Here is a 24125-nt window from a genome sequence, read left to right as displayed (position 1 = left end):
TGACAAAATAAAAAACAAACAATGTGCATGTGTGAAATTAAAAATATAAAATGGCGACAATTTACCCATTGCATCCTGTATATAGAAAATACTATATTACATAATTTAGGTGGGCTGTTTCATCATTTTGGAGTGGGGGCTGGAGGTACCAACTTTGTACAGGGGTTGATTCTTCTCTTTCTGGAAGAAATTGTCTATGGTTAAACTTGGGAGTTTAAAACATGAATATCTTGAAGTCTTCCCCCACCTTATATATATATATATATGTGTGTGTGTGTGTATGTGTGTGTGTGTGTGTGTGTGTGTGTGTGTGCCGCCTTGACTGGCTTCCATGCCGGTGGCATGTACAAAGCACCATCCGATTGTGGTCGATGCCAGCTCCTCTGGTCCCTTGTGCTGGTGGCATGTAAAAAGCACCCACGACACCCTCGGAGTGGTTGGCGTTAAGAAGGGCATCCAGCTGTAGAAACACTGCCAGATCAGATTGGGGTCTGGTGCAGCATCCTGGCTTCCCAGACCTCAGTCGAACCGTCCAACCCATGCCAGCATGGAAAACAGTCATTAAACGATGATAATGATGACGTATGCATGCAGTATAGCAATATTTATGCTCTGATGTATTTGCTGATGTATAAAACCTGCTGTTTTTTCTCTTCTTTATTTTAAAGATATCAGAAAATTACACTGGGTCTAATGTAGCTTTATCATGAATGGGATACTGAGTGTTCTAGGCAAGGGAGAGACTGATGAGCATAAGTCCACTAGGCAAAAGTATTTGTTACTAATCTTATAATAATTCTGCTTGTTTCTCTGTTACTTAGCCTGTCTGTAAGGCTTCAACATGATTAGTTGAAGGGAGGGATGGGGGAGGGAGAGAGGTGGTGGTGAGTGAAATATGTAATTGCTTTTTTTTGTCCTCTGTTACTTATCCTGTCTGTTATGCATTCATGTGATTAGTTGAAGGGAAAGGCGAGCGAAGAAAAGAGGAAAAGAGAGTGTAAGGCGAAGAATGAGAGAGAGAAAGAGGGAGAGTGCTGTGTATTAAGTCTATAAAATTGTGCATAAAGTATATAAAGTGTATATATATAGGCACAGGAGTGGCTGTGTGGTAAGTATCTTGCTTAGCAACCACATGGTCTCCGGTTCAGTCCCACTGTGTGGCACCTTGTGCAAGTGTCGTCTACTATAGCCTCGGGCCGACCAAAGCCTTGTGAGTGAATTTGGTAGACGGAAACTGAAAGAAGACCGTCTTATATATGTATATACATATATATATATGTGTGTGTGTGTGTATATGTTTGTGTGTCTGTGTTTGTCCCTCCAACATCGCTTGACAACCGATGCTGGTGTGTTTATGTCCCCATAACTTAGCGGTTCGGCAAAAGTGACCAACAGAATAAGTACTAGGCTTACAAAGAATAAGTCCTGGGGTTGATTTGCTTGACTAAAGGCGGTGCTCCAGCATGGCCGCAGTCAAATGACTGAAACAAGTAAAAGAGTAAAAGAGATATAAAGTGCATTAAGTAATCATTGTATTCCAATTTGCTTCCCATTTCAACGAGTAGCAGATGAGAAACGATCTTTGGATACAGACACAACACAGACTACACTTTTAGATTTTTTGGATATAATTTTCAGAAATAACCCAATAAGTTTACCATTAATTCTGTGAAATATTCTCAGGTCCCGCATGTTATAAATATTGAGAACAAACCAAATTATCATAGTCTGTTAGCAGAAAATTATGAAAATCTGCATAAGGTATGTTGGCTGTTATGTGGGGAGTTCATATCATCTCATCATGTTTTCTTCTTCAGTCTACATAACCCACACTCAAAATGTATGTTACATTATTTAATAACTGTGGTACCTTTAAGAAACATTTTGAAAATTATACTGATGAAAATTTTCCTAGAAAGCTGAAAGGAATGTTAAATATTTAGGAGTGGATGGCAACAAAATATATGAGGGGTACCCAAAAGAAACTGGAATTTCACAATAGGTGCAGGAGTGGCTGTGTGGTAAGTAGTTTGCTTACTAACCACATGGTTCCAGGTTCAGTCCCACTGTGTGGTACCTTGGGCAAGTGTCTTCTACTATAGCCTCGGGCTGACCAAAGCCTTGTGAGTGGATTTGGTAGACGGAAACTGAAAGAAGCCCGTCGTATATATATATATATATATATATATATATATATATATATATGTAAATATGTATGTATATGTTTGTGTGTCTGTGTTTGTCCCCCCCCCCCCCCCACCGACATCGCTTGACAACTGATACTAGGCTTACAAAGAAGAGACCGATAGAATAAGTACTAGGCTTACAAAGAATAAGTCCTGGGGTCGATTTGCTCAACTAAAAGGTGGTGCTCCATGGCTGCAGTCAAATGACTGAAACAAATAAAAGAATAAAAGAATAAAAAAAGAAAGAATATTGTTTTATTCATTTAGTTTTACATGTTTACTCTTTTATTCCCTTCAAAATATTCTCCATTTGGAGCAATGCTTTGGTCCAGGTGCATTTTCCACTATTTGAAGTGGTGTTGGATCTCTTGTGAAGTGATCCCTTTTAACGCCTCCATTGTTTTTTTTCTCCACCTCTTCCACATCTGCAAATTTTGTAGCACCAGCTCTTGTCACGAGTGATGACCTTCGAAAAAGGTCTGGATCAACTTCCAACTGTTTTTTCAGTTCACAACATGCATACAGTCATGACTGCACAAGTTTTGCTGCACCTCTTCTCATTCACAATTCCTCACTCAAAATTCATTGTCAGGAGCTCCCGGACACACCAGTCATACCAACAAGTTTGTCAGTTGTTCAGTGATGGTCTTCCAAGAATCAGTTCATGAATTTTCATGATGTTTCCATTTGTTTGGAACGTTGACAGTCTCCCTGAATGAGGTTGATCTTCAAGAGACCATTCATAAAGTGTTGAAACCACTCGTAAACTTGTGTTTTGCTCATGGCAGCATCCTTGTAAGATGTTTGGAGCATGACAACTGTTTCAGCTGCCATTTTTTCCAGCAGAAAACAGAATTTCATGGAAGCACGCTGTTCTTTCGTTTTGGCCATCACAAAAATCGACAAACAGGGGAGAAGCACTGCAAAACAAAGATGCACCACATGGCAGTATGACCTCACCAGACGCCGCCAGTCATCAGAATGTTGCCTGAAAGTTGCATCAAGTGGCTTCTAGTGCTGGAAGTCTGAACTACAAGGGACTTGTCCCAGAGAACATTTCCAGTTACTTTTGGGTACCCCCTTGTACTTGTCAAATAGGAGTGCATCATATGTCTTTTCTGCTAATCAATACAGTGTATAGATTTAGGAGTCTTTTTTTTTTATTCTATAAACAGAAATGCTCGTTGCAATATTTAGTGAATGTGTGCTAATGACTTCACAGCTTATACTTTGGGTGGGGGTTGTAAGGGGTTGTTAATATGACTAGCATCAGTAACATGCTAGCGATAAATTCAATTGGAGTCAACATTTGACATATTTATCAATGGGTTCGTTAAGTGAATGTGCGTGAATGTGTGAGATTGGATGTCAATGTTTTGTTGTTGAATTTAACAGTCAACTCACTTCCTGTTGCTGAAGAGTGTGTCAGCCTATGAAAGCAAGGCAAAAAAAGACAATAGGAAAAAAAGACACCTTATTTCTCTGTAATAAATGCTTATATATATATATATATATATATATATATATATATATCATGAGTGAGATAGGAAGTTTGTTGTGATAAATTGATGAATGTCACAAACTGGGAAGAAACATCTGTACCTACTTTTAACTTCTATTGTGTTTAAAATATATCACTTAGGCAGTTTCAAAGGTCTTATTTTACCCTGGTTGTAGTGCTTATATATACAAGAACAACAACAGCATACACACACACACACACACACACACACACACACACACACACACACACACACACACATGTACTTTTATATAAATGTGTGTATATATATCTGTCTGTCTCTTTCTGCATCTCTCTATTTGTGTGTGTGTGTGTGTGTCTCCCTCTATCATCTGACTACTACTTGTTTTTGCATCTACAAAACTCATTGCAAGGGAAAACATAACAATTTAGATGGAGTCAAAATGCATCTAGATAACTTTTTTTTTTCCTTCAAAACCAGTCAAATTTTATGCTGAGGGAATATTTAAATTGCCTGATAGGTGGGGAAAGATCATTAATAATAATGGGAATTATTTCAGTGAATAAAATTTATTGAAAGATCAATTATTTATATCGCTTTTTGCATATCAAAAAACACTCAGAACCTTCCAGACAACACACGCACGCACGCACGCACGCACGCACGCACGCACGCGCGCGATGGGTTTCTTTTACTTTCCACTCACAAGGCTTTAGTTGGTCCAAGATTATAGTAGAAGGCACTTGTCCAAGGTGCCATGCTGTGGGAATGAACTTAGAACATATGTTTGGAAAACAAACTTCTTACCACACAGCCATGCCAACACCTGTAATGTAACATTTTATTTAATGCTTGTTGTATCTTCTAGCTATGGTAAAGTGAATATGTATAACTAATAAGACTGTTGTCAATAAGTGACCTGTATGATGGGGTGCTGAAGAGGTCCTAACTTAAAGGGCATTGCAAAAGGCCTGATTGGAGGCCCAACCTTCCGAGTTCTTTTATAGGGCTTAGAAAAGCTGAAGGACCACTGCAATAAGTGTTTGAATCTGAGAGAAGAATATGTTGAATAAAATTATAATTAACTGATCCTCCTGTATTTTCTATTACCTAAAGCCAGGAGCTTTTCAGCTCCTTCTTGTGTGTATGTATATATATATATATATGTGTGTGTGTGTGTGTGTGTGTGTGTAAGGTGGCGAGCTGGCAGAATCATTAGTACCCCAGGCAAAATGCTTATTGGCATTACGTTTGTCTTCACATTCTGAGTTGACTTTGCCTTTCATTCCTTTTGGAGTTGATAAAGTAAGTACTAGTTTAATATTGTTGTTGATGTGATTGACTTACCCTCTCCCACGAAATTGCTGGCCTTGTGCCAAAAATTGAAAACCAATATCTACGTGTGCATATATATATGTGTGTGTATGTATACATATTTATGTATGTATGTGTCTATGTATATGTATTCGTGTGTGTGTATGTATATGTGTGTGTATATGTATATATGTGTGTGTATGTTTATATATCTGTTTATGTTTACGTATGTATATATGCATGTGTAAACAAAACATGTGACTCTTGTTCATGCTGCTATTTTCCCACTGATAGCAATATATTTGTGTAAATTTTTTGGTTAGGTTCTTCCGACAGTCATGCTTGGTCATTTATTCAGGATGGTGCAATACCTTCCAGAGACAATCTAGAAGTTTCTTTTGCTGAACTTGGATTGGCAGAAGATCATTTTTCACATCCAGAGGTAAATTATTTCAGCTGTTTTTTTTGTAAAAATCTGTTCCCATTGGTATTGTTTACTTCTGTAGAATGCTTTTTTAATTAATTATCATCATATTTTAAAGAAAAGAATGTTTCATGATTTCTAAAACTCATATTCCTCGTCTTCATCGTTGACGTGTTTGCCATTGTTCTTGTTATTTGATTGGTCAACTTAACAGTCATCACCACCACTATCATTTCAAAATCATCACTATCATTGCCATCACTACTACCACCACAACCATTATCATCACCACAGTATATACTACTTCGGCCATTGTTATTATCACTACCATGAGACTAGCAAACTACCACTCAGGTTACCAAATCTATCAACTGTACAACAGCACATCTATAATCTACAATTTCTGAGATGGATTTCTACAGATATCTGCCCTTTCATTCAGTCTCTTTAAATTATACCTACAGCACTTTCTTATATCTCAAAAGCTCTCTCTCTTCCGCAATCATCCCACACACAAATACCATAGCATGATGTGCAGATAACATCTCAGTCAGGAAGCTGCACAATGTCTCCACCTAGAAACCTCACCCCGAAACAACATGTTTTAAGCACCCTTTTCCAAATCCACCATTTTTTGCTTCTTGTCAGCAAGAAAAGAAAATAATCAGTTGCAAGCATCACACTCAACGACATAAAAATATTGCATAGCATTGTTGTTGTTGGCACTCCATTGCTTACGACGTCGAGGGTTCCAGTTGATCCGATCAACGGAACAGCCTGAGCCATTGCGCCTCCTGCATTCAGTCCGTTATAGATTTTGTCAGTTCTTTTAGGCATCCAGACTCCAATATAAACAGAGTATTGATCCATTATGGACTGTGTCAGTCCTACTTGACATCCAATCTCCAATACAAAAAGTGCATTTGATACTTTATGGATTATTTCAGTCCTATTAGGCCTCTAATCTCCAATGTAAATGATGCATTTGAATCATTATATATTGTGTCAGTCTTCCCCAACCTTCAATATCTTCTTAATAAATCATAGTAAGTTACAAAGAACACAAAACGGTGCACTCTACATTATCAGAGGCTGTAAACAGTTCACACTCAGATTACATACACAAATATACAAAAAAGTGAAAGACTACCTAGACATACAGGGAACAAAGTTCATTTTGGTAATAACTTCCAACACTTGTAATCCCTGCCACTATATGCATGCATATCCCTTCCTCCCTAAAAGGCTCCTAGATGTAACTACAATACTCTAGAACGTCAGTACAGTACTTTGGGAACACTTTATCTTCTGACTGGTTCAAACAAATATAAAAAAAACCCCCCAAAAAACCTCACAAACATACAAAAATAGCACCAGCATCAATGGCATTATTAGGTCTAAACACTGTGCTGATATGCACAGCTGCAGTGATAAGTGCAGACAAGTATGAACTGTTATGTTTCAGACCAAGTCTACTTTGTTTCCTCTGTAGCTACCACCTGAATCTACAGAAACATACTGAAAAGAGAGCACGTTCAAACTGTCATTTTGCATCTATAGAGTTAATCCAATGTATATTAGAATGTGCTGTATGGTCTTCAGTTAGGCAATCACCAGCACTTCATAACTGTTGTCATCCTCATCATCATACTGATACTAATGATAAGTCATTGGTGTTCCTTTTGGAATAACTTAATTTGGATCTTCATTGAGTGTGGCCGTTGCCAGTACCGCCTGACTGGCCTTCATGCCGGTGGCACGTAAAAGCACCCACTACACTCTCGGAGTGGTTGGCGCTAGGAAGGGCATCCAGCTGTAGAAACTCTGTCAAATCAGATTGGAGCTTGGTGTAGCCATCTGGTTTCACCAGTCCTCATTCAAATCGTCCAACCCATGCTAGCATGGAAAGCGGACGTTAAACGATGATGATGATTTTAACCTGAATTATGATGTGCCTTCTGTCAGTTTTTTTTTTTAAAGGTTCCTTTAAATATTCATAGGACAAGCATACAAAAGAAAACAAAAAAGAAGTATTCCTTGAAATATTTTTTTACCATCTTTACTCATGGAAAAATTTGGAAATTATAAACTACTGATATTGTTATTGTTAATTATATGCAGGGACATTTCGGACAAACTAGTGAAGAGGAATTAAATATGGCCATTGAAAACTGTAAAGAGTTGATCCGACAGTGTGATCCATCAGACCCAGCAAGTGCTAGCCGTCAGCAGAAACTAGTACAGAAACTAATTCAGTTGCGCATGCACTACCAAGAGCTGAAGGTAGGTTCTACTTTCTGTCGTTGCTTTCAGGTGTAGGTGTCTATGAATTTTAATATGTAACAATTTACATATGGTGTGTAACATTGTGTGTTTGTATGTATGATCCTGGATGTGAAATTAAACTTTGGCTTAAGTTTACACGTTTCAGTTCACCAAGCCATCAGAAATAGTTTCCAAATCATCTGGGAATGTTACTGTTCAACATCATATCCAAGTACTAGGATTTAAGGACTTATGAGATCACATGTATCAGCATTTCTCTCTCTCTTTCTCCCTGTGTGTGTGTGTGTGTGTGTGTGTGTGTGTGTGTGTGTGTGTGTGTGTGTGTGTGCATAGCCTAATGGTTAGGGTGTTTTTATTTCCAGACAGGCAGTGTATTATGTTTTTGAGCAAAACACTTCATTTCACATTACTGCAGTCCACTCAGCTGTAAATGGGAACCCTGCAACAGACTGGGCTTCTATTGAGGATGAATGCCAGCCTGCTCATCTCGCCAGCAGAGTGACATCATTCAAAAGCTACAACAATCCAAGGAAGCACATTGCTACTAGCAGTGTATAATGACACCCAATAGTCTGCTTGGTCATGAGAGAGAGAGAGAGAGAGAGAGAGAGAGAGAGAGACACACACACACACACACACACACATCACTTTCAAGTTTATCTCTGAAGATTTTCTATAGAATTCAGAGCCAGTACTGCAAGTTATGGCATTTTGTAAACGAATATGTCTGTGTAAACAATACGATTAAAGATCTGTCTTTGATCACATTGTTTACGTAGATGTATTTGTGTATGAAACATCATAACTTGCAGTGTTGGCTCTGAATTCTATAGAAAATCTTCAGAGTTAAACTTAAAAGTGAGAATATTGCACTGCTATTTGGTCATGGAGTGGTTTCCTCCCCTGTCAGCATGTGCTTTTACATCTGCTCTCCTCTTACAGCATTAAGAGTATTTTAATTCTTATTTCTAGCAATGTAGGTGCTTCGGCATCCTTAGTCACACTTAGTGATGATTGAATTTTTCCTTTATGGTATCATATTGTGCCTAGCTGTTTATATTAATGTATGTATATATATATATACGTAAAAGCACCTACTACACTCTCTGAGTGGTTGGCGTTAGGAAGGGCATCCAGCTGTAAAAACTCTGCCAAATTTAGATTGGAGCCTGGTGTTGCCATCCGGTTTCACCAGTCCTCAGTCAAATCGTCCAACCCATGCTAGCATGGAAAGCGGACGTTAAACGATGATGATGATGATGATGATGATGATGATGATGATGATGATGATGATGATGATGATATATATATATGTATATTTATATACATACGTACATACACACACACATGAGGAGGTGCTGTAAAGTTCCTGGTTTTAAGGGTATTGTGAAAGGCCTGGCTAGAGGCCAAACCTTCAGAGTTCTTTTACAGGGCTTAGAAAAACTGAAGGACTGCTGCAGTGAGTGCGTGAATCTGAGAGAGGAATATCTTCAATAAAATTATAATTAACTGATCGCCCTGTATTTTCTTTTACTCAAAGCCAGAAACTTTTCAGCACCCCCTTGTGTGTGTGTGTGTGTGTGTGTGTGTGTGTGTATGTATGTATTCGAAACGTCAGGTTAGAATAGAGACAGCTGATGAAGGAATATTCCAAGTGGCTTTCCGTTTTCCTATGTGTTCGTTCTGTTGTCTGTAGTTCATTGTTCTAACGTCCTGTACCCTGATATGCATATATATACACATGTAGATGTAAGTATGTACATATATGTGTGTATACATGTATATATATTCTTTGTATTATATATATATATATATATATATATGGTTAAATTAAAAATTAAGGTTTAGAAAAGAAGCATTAACTGTAGTATCCAAACCTTGTTTCAGGTAAGTCCCAGGTAGTATGCCTGTGGAGCACACTTACCACTTATGGCAACCAAGCGTCATCAGCGTTACTGCACATTTGTCACTGGATCTAACTTCTGAAGTATGTTACATCACCTGATGAGGTTCCTTGCACTGTGCATTACATATGATGTCATTACATCATCCCACACCCACTAGGGAGCAGTGCAGAACAAAGCCAAAACAATTGTTGTGCTAATAAAGCTTCTAGCTACACTCCATCTTTTGTGTTAGTCAACTTTTTTTGTGGGCACCTTCAATAGGGAAGCATTCAGTCTTAGCATTAAAGGTGTGAAACTGAAGAGTACCATTGGTCGATAACTGATGAAGAATTATGGACTTTCTGTTTGTCTCCCATTTGTTTTTACATTCAGTATATGTTATTTCATTTGTTTAGACATTTTTTCATTTATATATATATATATATATATATATATATATATATATATATATATATACATATATACATATATATCTATCTCAGAATGAGATAAAAAAAACCTTGGCTGTGAAGATTCTAGAACATTTATAAATTGAAGGTCTTACAGCTGTTTCAGGATATTTATTATAACCCTTCATTGGAGACGGTGTGAGAAAATGGTTAAGCAATAGTTAATTTAGATAAGATACGAAATAGAGAGTGAAGTGGAGGAATGAAAATAGATGTGAGATGTGCAGGGATATTGCATTTGTAGATCCATGATTTAGGCAGAATGGTATTCATATAAGATTCCAATACATTGTGAGTAAAATCCAATAGTATTTAAAATATATATGGCTGTATAAATGATTGGGTAGTAGGATAACAGAACTCAGCAGACTGAGTTGTTGCAATCAGTGGGAAGAATTGAGTTAATTAATGCAGTGCAGAGGTGAAGGAAGTTGTGGCCTGTGGAAGGTGTGAAGTAGGGGTAGAGGGGAAGACTAGGTATGTATTAAATTCAACTAATCTCAGTTGTTGTTTATATTAATGCTAAAAGGACTGTATGCTTTACATGTTTATTGCTCTGCACTTAGACATAGATTCTCTATTTTACAGGAAGGACCTGTTGAAACTGACACCCAAATCAAAGTTGTCATGTCTCACAAATTCAAAGAACGTGTCGGTGCCAATAGTCATCCATGTGAGAAATGTAAAGGTGTTATTTGGGGGTTGATAGGAATCAATACATGGTACAAATGTCAAGGTATGCATTCTTCTTCTTATTTTGTGTCTCTCTCTTTTTATGTCTTTCTCTCATTTTCCTTCTCTCTCCCCTCTCTTTCTCATTTATATATTGATTTTCCATGTTTCACAAACTTGGACATTTTCCTTGTTGGAGCAATTTTTTTTTTGTTTTATATGAGGATGTTATAGACACAGACATGGCTGTGTGTTGGGAAGCAAACTTCCCCAACCATATGGCCTTGGGTTCAGTTCCACTGTGCAGCACCTTGGGCAAGTGTCCTCTACTATAGCCTCAGCCCAACAAAGCTCATGAGTGGATTTCAGAGACAGAAACTGATAGAAGCTCATTGTATGTATGTATATGTATGTGTGTGTGTGTGTACTTTTGTCTAGACATCATGTGATGTTTGTAAATGAGCATTATCATCATACAAGTGAGGTTATTTGTTTCCACTTCCATGTAAAACATGTCTAGCTGTGGAGAAAAATCCATTCTTATAATGAAATAATTACAGGTCGTCATCGACTTACGACCACAGTTGGTTCTGACTGACTTGTTGTAAGTCAATTTGGTTTTATATTTTTACATTCTTAAGGTACATTCTCAGGTAAAAGTCACACAGAATTCTGTATTATATTACAACAGTGTTATTTGTTCATAGAAAAGTACCAATGAATGCAAATACAAGAAATATACAATGCGATGCAAGAAACAGTTGCAAAACTTACATAAAAAATTGTTGTAGGCTGATGCTTGGTTGTGGATCTTCGATGTCATTTGTTAGCTGACATCATTCGTAGACAGGTTAATTTCTAAGAAATTAAACCCATTAGATTTCAACTGGACTATTTATTGCTGCTGCTGGGAGCTGGCGTGCCAATCGCCATAAAGTCGACCAATCGACTTTATGTCGATGATGACCTGTACTGGGTTTGATATATTGAGCTAAAACTCTGGAAGGCATTGTCTCAGCATGGCCTTAGTCCAATGAATGAAACTAGTGGAAAAGTAATATAAAGCTCAAACGCACGCATGCACACACGCATGCACGCATGCACACATGCATGCATGCATGCACACACACACACACACACACACAAAATATAGTAGATAAATTATTTGCAACTATACTGAAAATTTTAATTTCCTTTTCTCGATTTGAATATCTCTATCGTTCATTGCTTTCAGTTGATATACTTGCAATATTTTCATCTCTTCTTGCACATTTCTAATACGAAATCGCACGCACACACACGCACACACACACACACACACACACACACACACACACGCACAAAATCTAGTAGTTATGAAAATTGACTTTTGTTAAATATTCTCAGAGTTGGTACATGTTCTCTTTTGAATGTGAGTCACGGTTGATGGTAACCTGACACTTGATGGTACCACAAATTTATAATTATTCTTTCTTTCACAATTCTATCCTTTCCGTACAGAATGTGGGTATCGATGCCACCAAAAGTGCCTTAACTCTGTGACGAGGATGTGTCCAAGTGCAAAGGTAAGTTCCCCCTCCCCCAGTCTGTCTTCTTTCTTTTTGTCTATTTCTCTATTTATTTTCTTCATTTTAGCTTTAGTACAAAATATCTGAGTTAATCCTCTAGCATTCAGATTACTCTGTCAAATGTAATACTTATTTATTCACATTGTTTTGAATTAATCTTTCATTATCTCATATCTTTGAAATTTTGATGATGTGACTCATTAATTTTAGAAAGACATTGTAGGGTAGGTGTAAGAGGCTGGATCTAGGTGGTTTGGACATGGCTGGTTTAAATGCTAAAGAGTTAAAGTTGGTATGTCTCACAGTTACTAAATCACTGATGTTACATTAGTTTTAAAAAATGGTTTTGGAGCTGTCTTCTGCTTAGCCAGCTCCTGTCAAACCATCTAACCCATATCAGCATGGAAGACAGACGTTAAATGATGATGATGATGAGTTAACTTTATCGTTAATTTTAAACTGTCATGAAACATTTAGTTTTTGGAACCTGTAAAATACTTAATCTGTCACCCAGTTTAAAACCACCGCCTGTTTCTTGAGTGCCTTTAGCAGAGTCCACTCTGTTACAAGCATTCAGGCCAGACCTTAAGATTAAAGATGTAATGGGTCAAGGGCATTGCCCTCCCTCCTCATTAAACTGTAATCATGAGAAAAAGACCTGTTCATGTTTACTGTGCTATATCAATGTCTAGATATGGATCTCCGTGAACTCTCTCATTCTTGACTTATCAAACTAAACCAATCATTAGCCCGAGGCTGGCAATTTATGATAGTAACTGGATCTTATATGTGAAAAGAGTACAAGGGTGGATATGTGGTAAGAATCCTGCTTCCCAACCTCATGGCTTTAGGTTCAGTCACACTGTGTAGCACTTTGGGCAAATGCCTTCTGCTATATCCTTAGGCTGACCAAAGCCTTGTGAGTGGATTTGGGAGCTGGAAACTTAGAAAGCCTTTTATCATCATCATCATTTAACGTCTGTTGTACATGCTGGCATGGGTTGGATGGTTTGACCAGTGGTGGCAAGCTTGAGAGCTGCACCAGCCTCCAGTCTAATTTGGCATGGTTTCTATGGCTGGATGCTCTTCCTACTGCCAACCACTTCACAGAGAGTTGCTGGGTGCTTTTATGTTGCGTCACATAGGCACTTTTACATGATGCTACATGAGTGCTTTTATGTGGCACTGCTACAAGTACAAGGGCTTTACACCAACAGAGGGACCGGCCTTAACACTTCTGTTGTGAAGTATGGGTCTTGTTGTATTCCTCTTGGGAGACTCGCAGAGATAAGAAAACGAGTTGTACAAATTTAATTATTACATTTATTATTCAATTACATACAAAGAACGCACTTGCCGAAAGTTCGATGTTAATAAAACAAGAGTCATGTCCACCATATCTATCAATGACATTTTACTACCCCAGTCGTTCAGAACAACAACAATGAAACAATGAACTCAGACGAACCACATTGAAACACGAGACGTCAGACGAATAACAAATCTAACAGTCCCTATAACACCTCCCCACTGAAATTGATGCTACACAAGAAGTATCAGCAGCAAAGTCTCTCTTGGGTTTTACGGGTTCTCTTGGACCGTCTTGGGTTGTCTGGTCCATACTCTGGAACGGGTAACATGGTCTTGGGTCTGGTTTGTCTTTGAGTTAGTGGCACAGTTTCCGAGATCTCCATTGGGTGATCTGTTGCAAATTGAAATACAGTGTTTTCTGCATCACCAGGTTCATTGTCTTCCTCAGTTGTGTACCGCGGTCGCAGCTGTTCCCAGTGTCGTCTCCACATCGGGCCATGAGGTATGACCTTCACGTTAAAGCAGCGAGTACCCAATGACTTCTTAATGATTGCTGGTACCCATCGGGGATCTTTGTCTCGGCGAGGTCCATAGTATAGTGCATACACAGGATCTCCGGCCTTGTACTGCCTGATAACTTTGGCGACATCAGCCGAGCTTGGAGTCACCTGAGACTTATCTGCTTCCTTAGACAGTTTGCCTTGAGCAATGTGTGCTGGCGATGGCAGCAGAGAATCAATCCTTGTTCGTATCTGCCGGTGATTCAAAAGTTCACTTGGAGAGAATCCACAGGATGTCGGTGTTCTCCGGTACTGCATCAAAAACTCTTGAAGTGCTCGTGTCGGCGGAAGAGAAGACTTCCTCAGAGCTTGTTTGAAGGTTTGCACCAAATGTTCCGCTGCTCCGTTGGTAGCTGGATGGTAAGGTGCCCCTGTCAGGTGTGTGATTCCACGTTCTTTGCACCAGCTCTGGAACTCCTCAGACGTAAAAGTTGGTGCGTTATCGGTGACCAGTGTGTGAGGAAATCCGAAGTGCGCAAAGTCTTCCTCAAGCAAATTTAAAGTGGCTTTGGAGGACGTGGAGGAAGTAGGATGAATGCATGGGTACTTGGAATAAGCATCTGTGATCACCAGCCAATCTCTACCCATAAGATTTATTGCGTGGTCCTAGGTGTAAGCGACTCCACGGCTTTTCTGATAGGTGCAGCAACATCAAAGGCAGGTTAACTAGCAAGTTAGTTTTTGTTTGTGGCAGATGTTCAGGTGCAATAAAGACTGTAAACAAACAGGAAACAACTTCTATCTCATTCCAGGGTGAAAAACTAGAGGTAGTCGATAGCTTCCGCTATCTGGGCGACCAAGTTAGTAGTGGGGGTGAGTGCGCTGAAAGTGTAGCTGCTAGAATAAGAATAGCCTGGGCAAAGTTTAGAGAGCTCTTACCCCTGCTGGCGACAAAGGGACTCTCACTCAGAGTAAAAGGCAGACTGTATGACGCATGCGTACGAACAGCCATGCTACATGGCAGTGAAACATGGGCTGTAACTGCTGAGGACATACGTAAGCTTGCAAGGAATGAAGCCAGTATGCTCCGTTGGATGTGTAATGTCAATGTGAATACCTGTCAGAGTGTAAGTAGCTTGAGAGAAAAGCTGAACATTAGAAGCATCAATTGTGGTGTGCAAGAGAGATGATTGCGCTGGTATGGACATGTGGTGAGAATGGATGAGGATAGCTGCGTGAAAAAGTGCCACACCCTAACAGTTGAGGGAATCCGTGGAAGAGGTAGGCCCAGGAAGACCTGGGCTGAGGTGGTGAGGCAAGACCTCCGTACATTGGGCCTCACCGAGGCGATGACTACTGACCGAGACCTTTGGAAATGTGCTGTGCGTGAGAAGACCCGGCAAGCCAAGTAAGATCGTTGCCAGTGCCCCTGGACTGGTTCTTGTGCAGGTGGCACATGAGATGCACCATTTTGAGCGTGGCCGTTGCCAGTACCGCCTGACTGGCTCCCGTAGGATTTTCGAGCGAGATCGTTGCCAGTGCCCCTGGACTGGCTTGTGCGGGTGGCACATAAAAGACACCATTTCGAGCGTGGCCGTTTTCGTGCGGGTGACACGTAAAAGCACCCACTACACTCTCTGAGTGGTTGGCGTTAGGAAGGGCATCCAGCTGTAGAAACTCTGCCAAATTAGACTGGAGCCTGGTGTTGCCATCCGGTTTCACCAGTCCTCAGTCAAATCGTCCAACCCATGCTAGCATGGAAAGCGGACGTTAAACGATGATGATGATGATGATGATGATCCATGGGGGAACTGGAGGCTTAGATGGCTGCCTTTGATGTTCGTTGCACGAATCACATCGTCGACTGGCTATCTCTATAGCAGCATCGATACCAGGCCAATAAACAGCAGTTCTTGCTAGTTGTTTCATGCGTTCCATGCCAAAGTGTCCAAGATGCAAGAGATTGAGGATCTTTGGCTGCAAGCTATGTGGAATCATAACTCTAGATCCATGTATAAGGCATCCATGACAGATACTAAGTGAGTTTGATAACTTACGGAACTTGTTGACTTCGTCATTGATCTCCATGTTCTTTGGTGGCCAGCCTTCACTGACGTAGCGCATCACTGTTGATATCACTGGATCTTTCCCTGACTCTTGACGGAGGACGTTAGCATCCACAGGTTGGACTTGAATACTGAGAGCTTTGATGGCACACACCATGTCTATGTCGTCACCATTTTCCTTTCAGTCAAAGTCGTTGTCATCACCGAATGGCAAGCCACTGAGGGCATCAGCATTGCCATGATCTGCTGATTTCCGATATTCAATGGTGTAGTGAAACAGGACTGCTCCAATACCAACGTTTGATGCGTCACAAGCCAGTCCCAAAGTTTTGTTTGGATCGAAGTGTATCAGAACTTGACTCGATGAAAGTACATTTTTCAAGTGATCAAAAACTGACTGTTCCTCATCTCCCCACTTCCAAATAGTTGACTTTTTTGTAAGGCAATAGAGTGGCTCTGCTATACTGGCTAGGTTTGGGATAAACTTTCCATAAAACTGAACTGAACCTAGGAAAGATTTCAAGCTTGATTTGTTCGTTGGAGGCGGTATCTTTAAGACTGCTTCGACCTTGGATCCCTTCGTGATCCCTTCAGCCGACAAAATGTGTCCAAGGTATTTTACACTGGGTAGTGCAAACTGGCACTTTTCACGGCGACATCTGAGTCCATTGTCGCTTAGACGTGTGAGCAAACACTTTAGGTTGTTTAGGTGACTGTTTGCATCTTTCCCACTGACGAGTATGTCGTCCTGGAAGACGGCCACTCCAGGTAGATCACGGGTCAGGTTTTCCATGATCTCCTGAAAGTAACCAGGTGCTGACTTGATTCCGAAAGGGAGTCGTTGTTGCAGGAGTACTCCACGGTGAGTGCTCAGTGCGAGTCTGCGTTGACTCTCTGGAGCCAGCTTGATCTGATTATAGGCATCAGCAAGGTCTATCTTTGTATATCCGAATCCACCTCCGAGTTTCTGCATCAGTTCAGCAGGGAGTGGCATTGGATGACGGTGATCAGCAAGTTGGTCATTAATTCCCACAGAGTAGTCACCAAAAATCCGTAGTTTGGGCTTCAGGTTGCTTGAAGCATGTGCTTTACGAATCGGTACCACTGGCGTTCCGTATTCGTTGAACTGGACAGGCTTCCAGATTCCGTTGGCGATGCCTTCTTCGTAACCTTTGGCCAGGTCATCACGAAGAGAAAATGGGACCGGACGTGCCTTGTGAAAGACTGGTGTTGCGTCCGATTTGAACTTCACTTCCAGTTCAAAGTTCTTGAGACATCCCAATTCTTGCTTGAAAAGATCTGGGAATTCTTGCTGCAGGGAAACATAGGGCTCACTTGAGGTCTTTGGGTACATCACTTCTGCATCTTCCCTCTTGGCTTGGCTGTCTATGCTTTTCAAACCTAGAGCAGTGTCCACGGAAATTCCCAGAGTCTGGATAGCATTTCGTCCCAGCAAATTAAGATCAGAGATCTTGGTGACTATGTAAGGTATAAGATCCTGCTTACCAGTTGTTGGATCCTTGGTTTGGCCCATGAAAGTTCCCAGAACAGGCAGGTCGTGCTTGCTGGCAGATTCATAGCGATGCTTGACATCTTGCAGCTTTGGTCTTCCAAGTTGTTTCCAGACTGACAAGGAAACAAAATTGCCTGTAATACCATTGTGAACAGTCTGTTCTGGATTGTTATTGGCACAATCAAACTGTGAGTGTCTCGGGAAACTTCACCTAGGATCGCCTTGACTAGCTCAGCTTTTGTGATTCTTTTCACGGGAGTTTGTGAATGGCCATTGCGTTGCTGATGTTGTTTTTTCCTACACACCGCTTGCAAATGTCCCTTTTTGTCACAAAAATGACATTTGGTTTCTCTGAAAGGACAGTCTGTTGCTTTGTGGGCTTTTCCACATCGGTAGCATTTCTCCTGGTTTGTGGAATAAGACTGCTGATGGTTCTTTTGAGAACTCTTATTCTTGTTCTGTTGGACCTTGTAGACCTGCTTGGTTTTGGAACCGTAAACAGTTTCTTTTGCAACCTTTGCTGCGTCTTCAGTCTCGATGGCAACTTGGACAGCACGGGCAAAATCTAGTTCTGTGTCTTTTATCTTAAAAAGCGCCTTCAGAACCGCTTCATTGTTAACCGAACATATGAATCTCTGTCTCAAAGCTTCATCCTGTGGGTTGGTGATCGACGGAAAATCACAGGTAGCTGCATCCTGACGTATACGTGCTGCCAGCTCCTGGAGAGTTTCGCCTGGCTTCCGTTGCATATCACTCCAAAACTTGAAACGCTCTCTCACAATGAAAAGTTTTGGGTCGAACTGTTCTTTCATGAAGTCAACGATTTCGTCCATTGTCAAGTTGTTGATATCTTTAGGCGGATTTTGTTGGGTAGCCAGATTAGCAAGTTGCTTGTAAACAGTAGCGGCCTGATTGGTCAGGAACACTTGTGCCATGCGTTGTTCAGGCACAGCATTAGCAGCCACAAACGTACGGAATCTTGACCAGTAAATCAGGCCATAGTTCTGTCACTGAATCAAATGCAGCAAATGGTGGAATCGACACCGTTGTCGAAGCAGCTGAAAAATAGCCACTGGGATCGCCTTCAACTTGTCGAGCACCAAACAGTTTTAACAGAGCGTCCATATCTCTCTGATGTTGTTGCATTTGCTTTTCCATTTGTTCCCTAAACAATTTTATAAGCTCTACTGTCTGTTTTTCATTCATTGTTATTACGATGAATAATTTTACGGTAAAGTAAGCATGTAATCCTATCGGTATCGGCGACGCCAATAAACTCTGTTGTATTCCTCTCGGGAGACTCGCAGAGAAAAGACGAGTTGTACAAATTTAATTATTACATTTATTATTCAATTACATACAAAGAACACACTCACCGAAAGTTCGATGTTAATAAAACAAGAGTCATGTCCGCCATATCTATCAATGACATTTTACTACCCCAGTCGTTCAGAACAACAACAATGAAACAATGAACTCAGAAACACGAGATGTCAGACATTGAAACACGAGACGTCAGACAAATAACAAATCTAACAGTCCCTATAACAGGTCTTCTTGAGTACAACAAGGCACCAAGCATCTCAGTCCTGTTATATATATGTATGTGTGTGTGTGTATGTGTTATTGTCTTCTTGCTTTGACTTCACATGATAATTGTAAAATGAATGTCATTGTCATGCAAGTGGCTTATAAGCTTCCATGGAAACATCCCTGGTCATAGGGAAATATTCCTTTACTTGGAAACAGGTGAAGATTGGCAACAGGAAGGGCATCTGACTGTAGAAAATTTGCCTGAAATAATAGTGCTTTCCAACCCGTGCGAGCATGGAAAAGTAGATGTTAAATCAGTAATGATGCTGAACAACAGTAAAAAGACAGCTACACAACTCATGGAAGCCATTTTCATGAGTGACCTCACACCACTGAAAATGTAAATTGACTCATAAAGGTTTCTAACTGGTTCTGATAGCTTTCCTACTGATTAGTTTCTCTGCTGATCTATGTTGCTCCTATACAAGCAAATATAACCTAAAATATGTGAAGAAGATCTCTTAGCATCAGGAGTTTTTGGTGTATGAACTGTCAACTCTCCGAAAATGAAGATGTCATTGTCGCATTTTAGCAATAGACCAACTCTAATCAAGCAGATTAGGGTTGATCAAAGTCAGCCAGGTAAATTTCTCAATCATTCTAGTCATGATCATCCTTTTTGTTTTTTATTTTTCTTGCCCAAACATAATGACTTTAGGATTTTATTATAAAATATGTCTGTTATAGGTGCAGGTATGGCTATGTGGTTAAGAAGTTTGCTTCTCAATGTGGTCTTGGGCTCAGTCCAATTGTGTAGAACCTTGGGCAAATGTCTTCTACTATAACCATGAGTCAACCAAAACCTTGTGAGTGGATTTGGTAGATAGAAACTGAAAGAATTCTATGTATGTGTGTGCACACATATGTTTGTGTGAATGTGTTTGTATATATCCTTGTCGAGACATCACGTAATGGTTGTAAATAAGCATCATCATCATACAAGAGAGGTTGTTTCCAGATTTCTGTGAAAAACATGTCTGGTTGTGGGGAAAATATTACCTTGCTTGGTGACAGGTGGGGCAACCAGCTGTAGAAAATTTGTGTTAACAAATGCTGTCTGACAAGTTTGGAAAAGTGAACATTAACTGATATTTTTGAGGTGGCAGGATGTGATATAAAGGAGGTTTGGCTGCTATTTTTAGAAATTCAAGCAGCCATGTAGAGGTTCTCTTAACTAGTTCATGAAAAATGCCCAATACAGCTGATGTTGTCTTTGGTTGGTAGGTTCATTGTTTGTTTCTGTCTCTTTTGATAAACTGTACCATTATTTTTTATTCCTACTTCAGATTGCCCAGGGTCAAAGCATCATCACTGATATTTGTCCTGAACGAGGCCTTAGTCTTCAGAAATTTCGATGCGTTGATTGTCGTGAACCAATTGAATTTCAAAGTAGTACGTATTTTATTTATATTACTTTTGGTTTTAAATAAGTTCGGTCCATAGTGGTTCAGGCCATGTCTAAATTTCAGATGAAATAGCACTACCTGGTTGTATTATTTTTTTCCTTTTTAATTTTCAAATCTCTTTAAAGAATACATATTGATACCTGACTGGTGCTTTCTTTTATCAATCCCAAAAGTAAGAAAGGTAAAGTTGATAATGGCAGGATTTGAACTCAGAATGTAATAAGCTGGAACAAATGCTGCTAAGCATTTTGTCAATCTAGTTAAAGATTCTGCCTGCCTGCTACCTCATGACTACTACTACTACTACTCCTGATGATAATAATAATAATAGCTGAAATACAAAAAATGTGGTACCTTAAAGCAAAAAACTGTTCCTATTATTGTAAGTGTCCTAGGTATGATAACAAAAGGGGATGTCAGAAACATCTAGACAACATCCTAGGAAAACCATGTTTCAGAGAAATCCAAAAGATTGTGCTGACAAGTACTGCCCACATCCTTAGAAAAATCCTATCAATTTCAATGTCTGTGTTGTTTTACATGGAGATATTTCGCTACTGCCCATGCCACTTCCCCTCTGCAAGTTTTCAGTTATACTGTTGTTGTTGGCACTCCGTCGCTTATGACATCGAGGGTTCCAGTTGATCCGATCAACGGAACAGCCTGCTCGTGAAATTAATATGCAAGTGGCTGAGCACTCCACAGACACGTGTACCCTTAACGTAGTTCTTGGGGATATTCAGTGTGACACAGTGTGACAAGGCTGACCCTTTGAATTACAGGCACAACAGAAACAAGAAGTAAGAGTGAGAGAAAGTTGTGGTGAAAGAGTACAGCAGGGTTCGCCACCATCCCCTGCCGGAGCCTCGTGGAGCTTTAGGTGTTTTTGCTCAATAAACACTCACAACGCCCGGTCTGGGAATCAAAACCGCAATACTATGACCGCGAGTCTCCTGCCCTTACCACTGGGCCATTGCGCCTCCACTGTTATACTGTAGCATCTAACATCTCTTCGCCTTGACTTGCCTAAGGGTGCTGTGTGTTCCTTGGCAAGTGATTGCAACAAACATGCAGATTAAAAGTGAATAACAATAATAATAATAATGTCATTGAAGTAACTATCGGTGATAGTAACATAGAAATTGAATTATTCTTGTAGACCAAGGCTGGTCTGAACCCCGTCTTTGTGATTATTCTGGCCTTTACTATTGTGAGCTGTGTCACTGGGGTGATGAGATGGTCATTCCTGCCAGAGTTGTCTCCAACTGGGACTTTGAACCACAGAAAGTAAGTACACTTACACTATCTTAACAGTTTTTTTTTTTTTTACATTGCTTCAGCTATATATCATTTCCTAACTACCACTTCTTAGTATGTAATAAGGCCACTATGTGGTTACTTGACCTGTTAGCTAGAAACAACAGCAAAATCTTCCTGAAACCACACCTGACCATTTAAAAAAAAACAAAAATGGGAAAGGACACTTCAGATAGCATAATCCTCAATACTCTTAAAAAGACAGGATGGTTATGGTTGGAATGGCTTTGATTATAGGTTTGCTTGATTTGGACTGATGTGAGTCTAAACAACAATCACCACCACCAGCATAACTTATGAATTACATTATTTATTAAGGACAAACACAAGGCTGTTATGAATGCTTTATGGAGAAAAAAGATTTAGAAAAGAATTTAGAAAAAAGTAAAGTTAGCTTCTTGAGTCATCCTGGTGTATATATTGCCTACCTGAATGGGATGCTGGTCCAACACAAGATTACTGGAGCTACATGAAATAAAGTGTTTTACTGCCTGGTCCAGGGATCAAAACAACAATTTTATGGCCACAGTCAAATGACTGAAACAATTTTATGATCATGAGTCCAACTGCCTGAAATGGCCATAGACGACTGCTTGTAGTGAATTGAGTGCCTCTAAGGAAAGTATATATATGAATTCATCAACTCAGTTGATATTAGTAAATAATTTTTTAGAGCTGTTTTACATTTATTTTCCCCGGTGTTTGATTCCCCGTAGCCACCTGCTGGCAACTTTTTTTTTTTACCCAATCTTTCTCAGTTATACTGCTTTCAAAATTTACTTTCTTGTCTTTAAAATACCAGCACATTCAGCACTTCCAAAGTTTGTTTATAAAATGGTCTCACATTTGGAAAGCTATTACTTGGCATTAAAACAGAGGGTAATTGTTATCAGAGGCTGCATATGTTAATGGTACGGAGCATTCAGCTGGAATCTGAGGGGTATGGGGTTCAATTCCCTGCAACCACCTGCTGGCAGCTTTTTTGTCCTACCCATGCCAGCATGGAAAATGCATATTAAAGGGTGATGACGATGATGGTGATAATACTATCCTAAGTGAGACTGCTGGCTTTTTGAAAATCTAGACATTGATATTGATGTTGAAGCAATTGTTTTAACGCACAGCTTGATTTGTTTCTTGTTAGTAACTATCGTCCAATTTTCTTTTTGATGTCCATTTTTCTATGCTTGCATGGGTCAGATTGAATTTATTGGGGCAGATTTTCTATAGCTGGATGCCCTTCCTGTTGCCAACCCTCACTTGTTTCCAAGTAAGGTAGTATTTCCCCATGGTTTGATGTGTATTTCATGGAGACTGGAAACAAATGACATCACTTGTATGAGAACGATACTCATTTACACCCTTCACATTGTGTCAGGGCAAAGGTACACACGCACACACACACACACACGGCTTCTTTTAGTTTCTATCTGCTAAATCCACTCACAAGGCTGTGGTTGACCTGAAGCCATAGTAGATGGCACTAGCTTCAGGTGTTGTGCAGTGGGACTGAACCCGACACCATACAGTTGAGAAGTAAGCTTCTTAACCACACAGCAACGCCTATGTCTATAACTCACATATAAACTAGAAATGGAGTCTGTTTTCAGACAAGCAAAGTCATGAGTTTTCATTAAATTAACATTTTAACCTCATAACAAGATGTACAGTGTCACAATGGCTAAAGAGGATTTAATAAATTACTGATGCATAAACAGTACTTTGTTTTTGTGGCTATACTCTACTCCAGGATATATTAATAAATGTCTAGACAGATATAAACATCTTGTCTGCGTATTCAGCATTTTTGTGGACTGAAAAAGAGGGATCAACTAAACTAGTTTCAGTTGAAAGATTTGTCTCTCTTTATCATAGTTAATTAATAGTAGTGAGCTGTTGACAACAAAGTAAAATCTAGATCTTACATATTTCATTTAACCCTTTGTCTGTCCAAAATATTTTCATAAGCTTGTCCTAAATGTCCATGTTTGTTTTCAGACTTTTGGTTAGCCCTTATTTTATATATTCTGGGTAATTTAAATCTTTCCGTTCATAAGTTCCAAGTTATTCTGGTGGGTGAAAAAAAATTAGGAATGTGTATTATATTTGGTGCATGGATACCAGGAAAA

General features: G+C 39.7%; 1 protein-coding gene across 5 annotated transcripts in view; it reads left to right on the top strand.

The window, feature by feature from the left end:
* Positions 1-24125, top strand: part of LOC106883200 (differentially expressed in FDCP 8 homolog) — a 65606-nt gene that overhangs the window by 27323 nt on the left and 14158 nt on the right. For all 5 annotated transcript variants that reach the window (XM_089362672.1, XM_014934130.3, XM_014934124.3 and 2 more), the window contains exons 4-9: positions 5308-5426; positions 7530-7691; positions 10639-10786; positions 12223-12287; positions 20560-20665; positions 21839-21966. In XM_089362672.1, the coding sequence (XP_089218798.1) occupies positions 5308-5426; positions 7530-7691; positions 10639-10786; positions 12223-12287; positions 20560-20665; positions 21839-21966 (728 nt within the window). The remainder of the gene's footprint in view (positions 1-5307; positions 5427-7529; positions 7692-10638; positions 10787-12222; positions 12288-20559; positions 20666-21838; positions 21967-24125) is intronic.

The sequence above is a fragment of the Octopus bimaculoides genome, chromosome 1 (assembly GCF_046866305.1).
Source record: "Octopus bimaculoides isolate indiv1 chromosome 1, ASM4686630v1, whole genome shotgun sequence".
NCBI lineage: Eukaryota > Metazoa > Mollusca > Cephalopoda > Octopoda > Octopodidae > Octopus > Octopus bimaculoides.
This window is presented reverse-complemented; position numbering and strand designations above follow the sequence as displayed.